Here is a 13,278-nt window from a genome sequence, read left to right as displayed (position 1 = left end):
GAAAAGGAACGCCCAAACCCGCGCACGCCCTTGCCACATCTGTCTGGGCCTGGCCAGGCTAGCCTGCCGCGGCACTGTGTGCTTCGACAGCGTGGACACTGTCACACGAACTGCAGTCCAGACATCCAGCGGATGAGGACCGAAGGTACCTTACCTGAAGCACCTCATGGTTCCTCGTTCAGCACCATGTCGCCGCGATGGGAAGGACATCTCAGTGATCTATCAGGGGAGTCGACAGCAGGGAAAGATCAGGCGCGAGATTCAGATGCAATGAAATATGAAATGCAGGTGCTATCACGATAGGCCAAACTTGGAAGACACGGAAACCTATAAGGCCCCCCTCGCCAGACAATTTTCCCTGTTTTCTTCTTCCAAGTCAAGACCTTACCACATCACACAACAGACTCTGGACTCTGGCCGAGAAGGCAGACATCATAAATAATGCCAGAGTCGAATACAGAAGACGAGGTGTTCCCGTTGTAATAATCTCTTGGGAGAAGAGGTCCGACTGGTCTCCCTTTTGGCTCGGCATTCGCGAAAGCTGTTCGGTTTGCCATGGATTTGAATGGGAGGCCTGCTGAACCAAAACGCGACGGGGAGGTTTCGCATCTGCCAACTCAGCCATCTTCCACCCGCGCGCCCGCCCGAGGCAAGTTGCCTGGGTTCTGTCATGAAGACATTCTATGTTGACAGGAAGAAAGTTGCCAGTTGTCTGGGAAGTTGAGGAAAAACATCACAACTACCCAGAGGTTCTGCTGGATTTCTCCTCCCCAGGAACGGACGAGCGTCCGAGAGCTGTGGAGTCATACGTACCGATAAACTGGTGGACTCCCCGAGAACGGCCTTCTTGACTCTCCCGCTCCAAGGCGGAGCTGACGTTCCACGTCGGTTGGCTGGATTTGGAGCACATCGACCAAGCTCTTCCCTTCCAACATAGCAAGATCTGGAAGTTTGGAATACTGCTGCCAAATGACAAATTCATATCATGGCGACGTTGGTTGCTTGACGTTCATTCCATCACCGTTTTCGCCACCTGTCGTTTGATCTGGGAACCCCAGGCATCCAAAGCCACGGAGGCGAGACCGGTAGGATCCCCATCGCCATGCCAAGACGTCGGGGACCTGTCCCATCAGCAACCCTGACCATTGTCGATCCAGCCAGGGTGTTGGAAACCAAACCCACGACAAGATGCGGCATCGCAATGGAAACAAAGCCAGAACCTCATCGTCGTCAATTGCGAGTTTCTTTGTAGGGAAGCAATTATCGGGTCACGACGAGCTGCGCGTACATAATTGGTTTGGATAGAGGTTGCCCCAACGCCCACGAACAGGTAGGACTAGCCTACACTAGGTACTCATACTCAGTAGATCTAGGAGGGTGGATCCGAGGAACAAACTCGGCTGCGCCGACTGACAATCCAGGACGTTCGTTTCGGCTCGGGGATGCGTGACGTTAACAGCACTGTTAAGAAATCGGAGAATGTGAAGTGAAGTGAGATGCTCGGCATGGTGCGGCAGAGACGTTTTGGATAGACCAGCCATCTCAAGCTGACACGGTCGCGATGAGCTCACCGACATAGGCCAATTGCTGAGCTCAATCTTGGATAACAATCATGATGAATAGCTCAACCTACAGAGTACCTTGAGGCATTTCATGAGGTCCAAACCCCCATAAAGTCTTGTGAGCAGGTATGGCGCGAACAAACGGCAAGGAAGAGGGGCGCAGGCCTGAGAGCCGTCCCGTTGCGTCGCCTGAAAGAAAACGTTGTCTTACGCATTTCACATGGCCAATACATCAACGACCCTTGACTTGACGGTGGGCATACGACAGCGTCTCGCGCCGGGCGCCCGAGTTGGGCAACATGAGACCGTGCCTGAGGAGGCAAGAAAAGGGTGAATTCCAAGATTGATGATGATGATGATGAGATCTCCATGTCACCTCATCCCAAGCTCCGAGCAGGACCGATTGCGATGTTCCGATCGCCCCGGAGTGCCGGACAGGGCCAAGTCGCCAGTTCAGTTTCTGGGTTTGATGCACGTCCCTTTCTCCCCACAGGGCGTCCTCGTGGACAAGCGCGGACAGGGTGTTCTGCACACAATCAACCTGCCCCCCTCCCCACCCGACTCCCCCCGGCAGAGGTAGTTAGTTAACGTTAGTTGGGTGCTTCCTGACATGCTTACATCGAAGGCGGTCTGGGAGCGAAGGATGGAATCGGGCTGCAGGTTCCCAACAGCAGGGCAATATGGACGACGTGACGTCGACGACAGTGCTCTGCTTCTACACCGTAGGACAGTCGACTCTGGGAAGGTTTGGCTCGGGCCCTCGCCAGCCGGACGCCGACGTCGAGACGTTGTTACCTCGCGACGCGAGGTTGCCAGCCCGCCACGGACAGGACTCCGGGACAGGCGACAAGGTCTCGCACCGACAACACGGCAGTTGGGTGTCGACATATTTCCTGTCCAATGGGTATTTCCCGCCACAAAAATGGACAGATATGAAATGCAGCACCTCTGCGACTATGGCCCATATCTTTGGGGTCGTTGCAGATGGTTTCTCCCAGCGTCCCGGAGCACTGGATTGCTCGAGGAACGGAGCGACGTTGAAATGTTGAAAATGGGGATGTGGGAGATGCGGGAGTGCAAATCCCTGCAGAACCGTGATGGATCCATTATCGCTCGTTGGCTCCACAGTGCGGACAGGGTTGACGCCCCACCTGCTCGGGGCGTTCACTTTCACGTCCACTTCCACATCCATTTCCCACACGCGGTCTACGGGGTTGGAGCCCTTTTCGCCTCATCAGCCAGTCCCAGCTTCGGGCAGGTCCCGTCCCCGGCCAAAAAGTCGACAAAGCCACAGCTGTTGTGTTCACTTCCCTCACACTTGGGTCGAGTTGGGTTTTGTTTCTTCCATTTCGACGTTTCTGCTTGGGAGAGGTGAAAGATGCTTCTTCCTGTCCAGGCTGCGGTTTGAGCCCCGGGACCGGCAACCCCTGCTCATGTGTGGACACTCATGGGCTGTGGCCGCACATGAAGTGAACCTCCATCCGTCCCATCGCATCAATCCATCCATCCATCCACCCGCCCATTTGTTTATTGATTCATCCAGTCAACCCACACCCCGATTTTTCATCAGAATGGGGGAGCATCTCCTTGTGCAGCTCCAAGTCAGGCCAAAATGGCTAGGTAGGACTGGACCATGCCAACCTTCGATGACTGAGGTGTGCCGTCCATGTATGCGTCGTTGAGCATAGGTTAGTTAGCTACCCGACCTAGGTACATCTTGGCCAAGTCGTGTCAATTATGTCGAGTACCGGAGCGAAGGGATACCCAACCCATCCATGCTCGATGGCAAAACTGCCTGACGGGCAATCATCTGCACTGGCCGGCATGTATGTCCAGACAGTGGCCACGGCGTCGTGCCCGTTCCTGACGTTGGTCTCCGAACGCAGTCCGAACGGCGACAAGGTATGCGTATGTACATACATACAAGTGAGGTGTCACAGCCAGCCTTTTAACTAAGCTTTCGGCATCTGGCCATGCCATGCCCGGCCATGGCTTTCTTGCCTTGCCTTACCCTAGCTGACCTTTGCCTTGCCTCGCGCTGCCTCCCTGTCATTTGGCGACGTTTCTCGTCTTTCGGTTCCCGATTATTTCCCTTTTTTGCCCACACTTTGTACTCTCGCATATTCCTCAATCCGTCCTCCTCTTGGGCTTTTCACCAAAACCTTAAACTCTTCGTCATCCCATCCTCGACTTTACGTCGGTCCGTCCGTCAGCCCGACGACGCCCCCAATCAGCCCAGGCCCGGCATGTGTTACCCCTAGTTACCTACCTCCGCGCATCGCATCGACCCCCCATACTTAATACTTGACCGCGACCCGCCGGGACCTCTCACTTGACGTCCAAGACAAGGCCCGGCGCCGCAACGATCCAAGATCCCGGACCGACCTGGCACTTCACCACCAGACTCGCATCAGCGCTTCTTTCGCCCGCTTCCGCGCGTCTGTTGGGTCCACGATCCGCGCATCCTTGTTCATCCTTGTTCTTGGTCCGTTTTGGCGCCTGGTCCTCTTGTTCTTCTTCTTCCCCTTCCACATTCTCCGCCTTCGTCCGACTTCCGACCTGGACTTCAATCTCTGGGTCACCTTGATACTGGGCATTCCTACCTTACCTTCCCGGTAGCTGCCACGCCCATCCATCATTCATCCCGTCTATCTCTCTTCTTCGTCCCACCTACAACGCGGGCGACCCTACCTTATTTTCTTTCGTGCCATTTCCTCTCTCTCACACACTCACTTTTCCTTCCTCCACATCCATCCCCATTCTGATTCCCTCGTTCTCTCTCGCGCTCGGGTTGGTTCATCTTCCCACCCCCGGGTGTTTACTTTTTTCATTTCCCCTTCCACTTCGGCCATTCGGCAGACTCGCTTGTACTCTGCAGCACACGCAGTGCTTGCTTGCCTGCCCGGTTCGCCAACGCAACCATCTCACACATACTCATACTTGACCTTACACCTCTCACACACACCTTTCTCTCTCTCTCGTCCTCAAAAGACATCGACACAACCGACCGCCCCGGGACTGCTCCGGTAGCTGTCCTCGTACACGGGGGTTCACGGACCCGCTGTCGTTTCGTCTTCTGGACGTCACCGCGAACCTGATCCACTCTCCCTCGCCCTCGCGTCCAAATCTCCTGGTCGGTTGCGCTTCTTCATATTCCCCATTCCCCCCATGCCATCACCTGGCGCCATTGCCGGCATCCTACCCATCTTTCACATTTCCTTCAACAACGTCACCACTACTGGTCCGTAACGGCCATCTCGCCACCACCCGACGGCCGCGGGCCCGCTTCGGGTTTCTCTTGAGCATCTCGCATCCCGCGCCTCACACCTTGCATCACGCACTTGGTCGGCGGCGTCGCTGGTAATTTTCCTGGCCTTTGTCATGGCCCAGAAATCCCAGCCCGCGACGCAGCCCGAAGAGCAATCAAGTTCGGGCAGCCGCACTTCTTCTGCCAAGGACGGCGCAGGCGCATCGGCATCGACCAAGCAGTCGAACAGCTCGAGCAGCTCATCATCATCTTCTATTCTTCCTCGCATGTCCGACCCATCGCCCGCGCCGGCCTCCGGGACCAACTCGCCCCAGCCGCAGCAGGCCATGGACAAGACAGCTGCATCGACATCATCAGCGGCGGCCGCCGCGTCGCAGTCATCGCAGCCGTCGCCTTACGGCACGCGCTCGCGAAACCGCAACGGCGCGCCACGCCCCAATTATGCTGAAGACAAGGACATCGACCTGGACATTTTCGACACGTATGTCCGGAAGGACGACGATTCTTCTACCAAGAAGGGCAGCGCAAAGCAAAAAAGCTCATCGCCTGCAGCCAACACCGCCAATTCCACATCTCAGCCAGCCGCGCGCTCCGGCGCTGCATCATCACGAAAGCCGCTTCCCGACGAGCGTCAAACCAAGGACTCCTCAGCATCGGGACAGTCCCAGCCCGGTTCGGCCGCCAACGGTTCCAACGCGACCAACGGCGCGACCAAGGGCAAGAAGCGCAAAGCAGGCGAAGCCAACTCGACGGCCAGCACTCCGGCAGCTAACGGAGGCTCATCTGGGTCGGGATCCAACGGTGCATCATCGTCGTCGGGGACGGCCTTGCAGAAGCGTCTGGCGGCCAATGGGCACGGCAGCGGGAATGCCACGCCCAGCGAACCGACCACCACCGCCAAGTACGGCGAAACGAACATGCTCACATTTGAGAACTGCGGAGCAAGGCCGACAAAGGATGGCAAAATGATTGCCGACGATGGGACCATTCTCGAGGTGAATGGTGAGTTTTTACCCATTTTCCCATCATGTTTTGCTTCATTTTATATATATATATATATTTTTTTCGTGTTTCCCATTTTTGGTCGCTACTCATGTTCATCTCACCGCTGCCCTGCGTGACACGTTCGGACCTCTGACACGGGGATGCAGATCATGTCTACCTGGTATGCGAGCCACCGGGCGAGCCTTACTACCTTGGCCGCATCATGGAGTTCCTGCATACTGGCAACGACCCGACACAGCCCATCGACGCGATACGTGTCAATTGGTACTATCGCCCCAAGGATATCGGGCGCAAGGTTCAAGACACCCGTCTTGTTTTTGCCACGATGCACTCAGACATAAGCCCTCTGACGTCGCTCCGCGGCAAATGTCAGATCCGGCACAAGGCCGAGATCGAGGACCTCCAGGCTTACAAGCGCCAGCCCGACTGCTTCTGGTATGAAAAGCTGTACGACCGGTACATCCAAAAGAACTACGAGGTGATCCCGACGAAGCAGGTCATCAACGTGCCCGAGCATGTCAAGAAGGTGCTGGACGAGCGGTGGAAATACGTCCTGACAGAACAGGGCCGCGGCAAGGAGCTGACGAGTGCCGTCAAGACGTGCAAGCGGTGCACGCGGTACTGCGCGAAGTGAGTTTCACGAAACCCAAGTCCCCTTCCCCAGCCAACCATTGGGGTGTTCCCGCCCCCTTCCCCCTCGCTTCCTCGCTCCCACGCACGCACCCCCCTGGGTTGATCTGGCGGGGCATGGGCGTGTGGGACCAATGAGGAAATTTGGGGCAAGGAAAAAAACAGACGTGGAATGGAACGGGCGTGTGTGGAGAAACGGGATACGCTGACACCCCCCTGTCCGGAAACAGCAACGATTCGGTTGACTGCGCCGTGTGCAACAATACGTACCACATGAACTGTGTCAACCCACCCCTGCTCAAGAAGCCAAGCCGTGGCTTTGCCTGGTCGTGCGCCGCCTGCAGCCGCGCCCAGGAGCGCAAGCTTGAGGCTCGCAACACCCCCAATCTCGGCGACGTCGGCAGTCACGATAACGACGATGACGAGGGCTTTGACGATGAGGACGAGGAGATGGGCGGTGTTGACGGCCCCGACGGCGTCGACACCGGCCGCACCAGCCCCGTCGAAGAGAACCCCCACCCACAGCCCACCGCCGAGCAGATTTACCACGCCAGCCTCTGGCCGTACCGTTACCTGGGAATGCACTGCAAGGTCGAGGATGCCCTCGATCTGGACGACCGGATCTTCCCGCGCGCCAGCACCCGCCTGGGCCTGCGCCACCAGGCCGTCGTGGTCCCCTGGTACGGCCGCCCGGTGCAATACGTGAAGCCGCTGGAGATCAAAAAGTCGGGCAAGAGCGGCAGCAAGCTCACCAAGGAGCAACAGGCTCTCCTGGAGGCCGAGCGTCTCGAAAAGGAGCGCCGTCCCAAGTGGATCCAGGACGAGCCTCCGGGCTACATTGAGCGCGGTGGCGACGACACGGCCACCCTCCTCTACAAGCCCCCGGAGGAGGTTGGCGCCGACATGACGGACGATCAAATCGATGCGTACATGTCCAAGGCGCGCAAGTTGGCCGTCCCCCTCGGCTTGCCGCCTCATTCGACCAACCTCCAGGATGTCGCCAGGGACCTTCTCTTCCGCTGCAACTTCGATGCCGACAAGGCGCTCGCCGAGCTCCGCAAGGTTCCCAAGTCCGAGTTCAAAGAGCCAGAACTGACGCCCGCTGAGCAAAAGAAGTTCGAGGAAGCAGTCGCTAAGTACGGCTCGGAACTTCACAGTGTGAAGAAGCACGTCAAGACGCTCTCAGCTGCAACAGTGACGCGGTATTACTACACGTGGAAGAAGACAGAGCGCGGCAAGTTGATATGGGGCAACTTTTCAGGCCGTCGCAGCAAAAAGGAGGCTAAGAAGGCCGAGGCCGCAGCGACCAAGCTGGCCGACGATTGTGCCGATCCCAACGACGACTCTGCATTCGACGCCGAAAAGGCCAAGGAGAAAAAGAAGGCCTTCATGTGCAAATTCTGCGGCATCAAGAAGTCGCGGAAATGGCGTCGCGCCCCGGCCGCCGCGGTCACTCCGGTCACCGAAAGCTCCAACGGCACCGGCAACAACAAGAAGGGCGACAAGGAAAAGAAGGATCAGTACATCGAAGCCCTTTGCCGGCGCTGTGCGGAGCTTTGGCGTCGCTATGCGATCCAGTGGGAGGACACTGATGAGCTGGCCAAGAAGGTTGTTCAATCCGGTCGTGGATGGAGGCGCAAGGCGGATGAGGACCTCTACCATGAACTGGTGGCGGCCAACAAGTTGTTCGCCAACTCGCGGGACCCTTCGCCCCAGCCTGCCGCGGCCTCGAGCCCGGCTCCGTCTCAGAACGGACAGCAACAGGCGAATGCTTCGACCGAAGCGGCTCCTGAACCACCGCGGAAAAAGCTCAAGAACGGCAGCGGCTTGGGAGTTGATCGTGAGGCCGAGAAGACGCCGTCAGAGACGAGCAGTGTGGCAGGTGCTCCGGCTTCCAAGAAAAAGGACAAGTCGGCAGCGGAGAAGGAGAAGCAACAAGCTCAGGCAAAGGAACAGACCAAGGAACAGCCGAAAGAGCAACAGAAGCCTGCGCAACCGCCTCCCCCGCCGCCCGTCGTGGAAATTCCGAAGCCTCGCACACTCCCTTGTGCCATCTGCCACGAGATGGAGCCTATGGGCGACCAGCACCTGTCGTGTCGCGAGTGCCGCCTCACGGTGCACCGCAGCTGCTACGGTGTTGTCGACAGCCGTGTGCAGGGCAAGTGGACGTGCGATATGTGCTTGAACGACAAGAATCCGCAGCTCTCGATTGTGAGTTTTTTTTTGTTTATCGAAAGTAGCGTCGCGGAAAGATGAAAGGCTAACCACGCTTGCAGCATTACAAATGCGTCCTTTGCCCGGTTGAGTTCACGAAACACGACTTTGTGGAGCCGCCCAAAATCTCCAATTCTCACAAGAAGAAGACCGAGAAGGAGCGCGAGCGCGAACGCCTGGAACGCGAGGCTGCCCAGAAAGCGGCGGAGTACTACCGCAAGAAGCAAGAGGAGATGAACCGCCCTGTCAATCCCCGCGAGCCTCTCAAGCGCACCGCCGACAACAACTGGGTTCACGTCACTTGCGCGGTCTGGACTCCCGAAGTCAAGTTTGGCAACGCCAAGGCGCTCAGTCCCAGCGAGGGCATCCCCTTGATTCCTCGGTCGCGGTACCAAGAGACATGCAAGGTCTGCAACAAGAAAGATGGCGCATGTGTGCATTGCCAGCATTGCCACGCGCCGGTTCACGTCGAGTGCGCCCATCAGGCGGGCTACGTCTTGGGATTCGATATTACGCCGGTCAAGGGCTCCCGTCGCGACCAGTTCCGCATCGTCACCCTCAACGGAGAGAGCGGCGCCATGTCGGCAGCTGTCTGGTGCAAGGACCATGTGCCGACCAAGGGCCCGATCCACCTCATGCATGAGACGGTGGCCGAGACTGGCACCAACGCGCTGCAGCTTTATGTGCAGAACTACAAGCAGGCCGACCTGACGCTGACGGGCTGCGCTCGCAAGGCCAACCAGATCACGGTCGCGTCGCGGATGTCGAGCGCAACGGGCGCGTCTTCGAACAACCGCCGGACGTCGGTTGCGGTGGCCATGATGAACGGCGACCATGAGAACGTTCCGCCTGAGCTTCAACCGGGTGGCAAGGTCTGCTTGACGTGCGGCGTCGACACCAGCCCGAAGTGGTATCCGGTCGAGAACGTCCTGGCCAACGGATATCTCCCAGACGTGAGTGCCGAGGCGAAGAAGTTCATCGAGCAGCGCAACTTCCAGTGCCACAAGTGCAAGAAGTCTGGTCGTCAGCCTGTGTTTCATCAAGTTCCCGCCAGGGAGCCAACACCTCCACCGGAGCCTCCCGTCCGGCAGGCTTCGCTGCCTCCAGTCACTTCTTCGATCTTGCCTTCGGTGCGCCCTGAGGAGCCAAGGTATGCGAACCGCAGCTCGTCGGTTATCTGGCCCACAAGGCTTGACTCGGCACCGCCGCCGCCGGCTCCGGTTCTCCAGGCGCCTGCCCCGGCTCCCATTGCCCCTCCTGTTGGGCCGCCACCTCCGGTTCAGCAGCCTGTGGCTCCGCCCCCTCTGCCGACCGGCCTTGGACCTCGGGCAGCGCCGCCTGTTCAACCTCCGCCGTCATATGCTCCGCCGCCTCCACGTCCGTACGACTGGCATCGATCACCTCCAGCCCACGTGCCGCCTCCGCTGCACCCTTCGCGCGAGGTGAATGGTGGCCCGTCACCGCCTACGAGTTCCATCCCGCCGCTTGCTAATCATTTGCGTCCTCCTCCGATCAGCATGCCACACCCAGTTGCGTCGTCTCCTCCGAATGGGCACATTTCACAGCCGCCCCCGCCTCCGTACGTCAACGGCATCCCGCGTCCTCAGTCGCCTCCCCGCCGTGGTAGCGGCCCGCCGCCTCCTCCCAACGGCAGCACCTACCATCCGCATCACTCGCATGCAACAGCCCCGGAGCTCCGGCCGCACCACATCCCTCCGCTGAATCCCATGGCGGCGCCTGGTCCTATGAGCCACTCCGTCCCTGAACCCTCTCCGCCTCAGCATCCGCCGAACTACCTCCGTCCGACCTGGGGCGCGCCTCCGCCGCCGACGCACCATACTCACCACCACAGCAGCCGCGGCTCGCACCACGCCAGCCCCCCGCCGCCTCCCCTTCGGGAGCCCCTCCGTGAGCCGCTGAGGGATAGCGGGCCGCCGCCTCCGCCGGCGCCGCTCGGGCATCTGGAGCCGCCGAGCATGGCACAGCATCCGGCCGGTCCGCCGCTTCCCCCTCCTCCGCCTCCGGCACCGACGACGGCACAGATGCAGCAGACGGCTACGGTTCCTGCTCCGCCGCCTCCGCAGCCGAGGCAGGCGAGCGGGGCGAGCTCGAACCCGTCGTTGAGGAATTTGTTGTCTTAGGAGGAACAAGAGCTCGATTATGGAGGGTTGAGGCGGTGGTGGTGGTGGTGAGGGTGGAAAGGGGGTGGTTGAGAAGGGGTATGAAGGTGGAGGATGGATGGGGATGGTTATAATAACGGGTTTTCTTTTCCAAGCATTGAGTTGTTGAAGTGGGTTGAGGTGTTACTACAGAGAGGACTGAGAGAAAGAGGGGGAAAGGAGTTTTGGGAGCGCCATGGATATTTGTTTTCCTATTTTCTTTTGTTTCTTTTCCTTGGGTTGAATTGGGGTTGGGGTGTGGTCTTTCTTTCGCCAGGGTTTATTATCATGGGGACATCATCTGGCACTGTCACGTCACCACCTAGGGCAAGGCAAGGAAAGGATGAAGAGGAACTGCATGGATGGCGAATGGCGCTGCTTTTGTTTAAACTCTCTTCCTTTTGCGTTTGTTTTTTTCCTTTCAGGTTCTTGAAGGAGCATGTAAAAAAGGTTGTTTTCCCCTTGAAGACAAGAGAGGAGTGTTGGCTTGTAAAGGGTTGTGTATGTTGAGTTGGGCGTTGTTCTGACGATGCTCTTTTTTCATTGGGATTGATCGATGGATTGGGGTGATGGGGTTGGGCTGTATAATAATACCTTCAGGACCGAGAGAGTCATTAAGCACAATGTTAAACTGTCAGAGTACTAACTTTTGTTGATTTTTTGATACATCAGTTGGTGTGAAATGTCATGCATAGTGACGTGATGGTGAACTGAATCGAATTGATGGTGAGATGACGAGAGCGTGGATGGTGATGTCAGCAGCAAGCAGGTTTTGGCTTTGCTTGGCGGTGTTATGTCATTCCAGGGTTATCCAAGGGTTCAGGGGGAGGGGTGGTGATGTCTGAATGTTGGTGTTGAGGGGTTGGAGATGGGTGGGTTCCCGGTTTGTCAGCGGGAGGTTGCTGTGAGTTTTGTTGCTGGTCAGTGTTCGGTTGGTTTTCCCGGCCTTGTTCGTCTATATTGCCTCAGACCCGTCCGGTCCAGTGAGGCTGAGCAAGGCAGTTGGAGATCGGTCTGGGCAGCCTGATGGGGCTGTTAGAAGGTCTTGAATGCCGTCTCCTCCGAGGACCTAACCTCCAAATGTATGCCTTGAGTTTGGCATGCGTGTCGTCAGTCTGGAAAAACAGACAACAAGGAACTTCCCAACTGAGTAATCCTGTCAGACATCAAATACAAAAATTTTGTCCCTAATGTTCCAAATTTACACTACTTTTGCAGCGAGATCTTCAGCCAGCATTGGATGGTTCTCTCGGGGGCGGGATCGGGCCCCGCCATGCATGGATGGGGATGCATGTGGTGGAGGGCGAGGCAACGCTGGGCAGCAGCCTGATGTTTGGATATCTTGGGTGCCGTGCTAAGGCACGACAAGCCAAGACCAGCAAAGCTGAGGCATTGCAGGCGGAATTGATGGTGATGGTGGGCAAAAAAACCTTGGGAAAGACGGGAGAGTGGGGGCAAGCGGGGCGCCACGTGCGGTACCCCGCTAACAGCATCAGCCACTGTCCAGAGTCTTCTACGGATTTCCATGCGGAGGGGCCGCAACCCGGCACCAAACCCAAAGGAACCACAGGGAAGGAGAGGCAGGGAAGGCAGGGAACCACACCGCACCTGGGAGACAGAGAAGTGAGAAGGCGGCGAGGCGATTGCCCGGAAGCCAATTTTGATTATACCTACTTATCCTTCTCCTGCAGTCGGACTCGGAGTGTGTGAGACCGTTCCTAGCCTTGAGTGGACAATTTTTTTTTTCTTTTCTTCTCTTCCTGGGGATCCAGAACGAGAGAACCGCCCAATCTTCTCTGTCGCCCTATCAACACTCCTCCACCACCATCACCACCAAACAAACAACAGACGGGCGGGCTCAGGTCTGTCTCACTTTCCCGTCTTCCCTGTCTTCCCTCCCCCACTACAGCCCGACCACAACTCTTCCATTGCCTTTGGTAAGTACCAGATCCCAGCCTCGGAGGCCACTTCGTCCAGCGCATGCGATGCGCCTTGGATGCCTTGCCCACTCGACCCCCTTTTTTTTTCTCCCGATCGCAGCAAAGAAGGCCCTAGACGATTCGTTGCAACAAACCGGGCGCCGACTCCGGGCTCCGTCCCGTCAGCCGCCCAACATATCCCGCGCCCATCTTTCAACACCATTGTTTCTTTCCCCTTGCTGCTGCGAATCCCACTCCACATACACACACCACACCACACTGCACTACACTGTGCTTCCTTGTATACACCTTTTTAGACTTCATCACTGACCTTTGTTTCTGGGTCAACCACTCCAGTAAAGGCCCGACCTTCGATCTGCTGCATACCTCTCTTGCCGACATCCCGACTGCGGCTCTGACAGCAGCGCCCAACCACCACAACCTCTCCTCGACACACATCCCGCCAGGGAACGCGAATACCGTTTCCTCCCGCCCGATTGACCCTTCTTCTCCTTCTTCCC

The 13,278-nt window shown here is 57.6% G+C and overlaps 3 protein-coding genes across 3 annotated transcripts; all 3 read left to right on the top strand.

The window, feature by feature from the left end:
• Positions 1 to 3,386: 3,386 nt before the first annotated feature.
• On the top strand, positions 3,387 to 4,811 carry VTJ04DRAFT_3383 (uncharacterized protein; the record flags this gene model as incomplete). The annotated part of the gene is made up of 3 exons (XM_069361277.1): positions 3,387 to 3,464; positions 3,912 to 4,139; positions 4,593 to 4,811. The coding sequence occupies 3 exons, from the start codon at positions 3,387 to 3,389 to the stop codon at positions 4,809 to 4,811; spliced, it is 525 nt and encodes a 174-aa protein (XP_069221904.1).
• A 132-nt stretch (positions 4,812 to 4,943) lies between these two features.
• Positions 4,944 to 10,820, top strand: VTJ04DRAFT_3382 (uncharacterized protein; the record flags this gene model as incomplete). Its single annotated transcript, XM_069361276.1, has 4 exons — positions 4,944 to 5,832; positions 5,982 to 6,465; positions 6,696 to 8,676; positions 8,742 to 10,820. The coding sequence occupies 4 exons, from the start codon at positions 4,944 to 4,946 to the stop codon at positions 10,818 to 10,820; spliced, it is 5,433 nt and encodes a 1,810-aa protein (XP_069221903.1).
• A 93-nt stretch (positions 10,821 to 10,913) lies between these two features.
• VTJ04DRAFT_3381 (uncharacterized protein) lies at positions 10,914 to 13,258 on the top strand (the record flags this gene model as incomplete). The annotated part of the gene is made up of 4 exons (XM_069361275.1): positions 10,914 to 11,339; positions 12,530 to 12,540; positions 12,611 to 12,775; positions 13,120 to 13,258. The coding sequence occupies 4 exons, from the start codon at positions 10,914 to 10,916 to the stop codon at positions 13,256 to 13,258; spliced, it is 741 nt and encodes a 246-aa protein (XP_069221902.1).
• Between the last annotated feature and the right edge of the window lie 20 nt (positions 13,259 to 13,278).

Source organism: Mycothermus thermophilus (assembly GCF_041956435.1).
Source record: "Mycothermus thermophilus strain CBS 625.91 unplaced genomic scaffold VTJ04scaffold_2, whole genome shotgun sequence".
NCBI classification, from domain to species: domain Eukaryota; kingdom Fungi; phylum Ascomycota; class Sordariomycetes; order Sordariales; family Chaetomiaceae; genus Mycothermus; species Mycothermus thermophilus.
The sequence above is the reverse complement of the archived record's forward strand: the minus strand, read 5'-3'. Positions and strand labels throughout refer to the sequence as shown.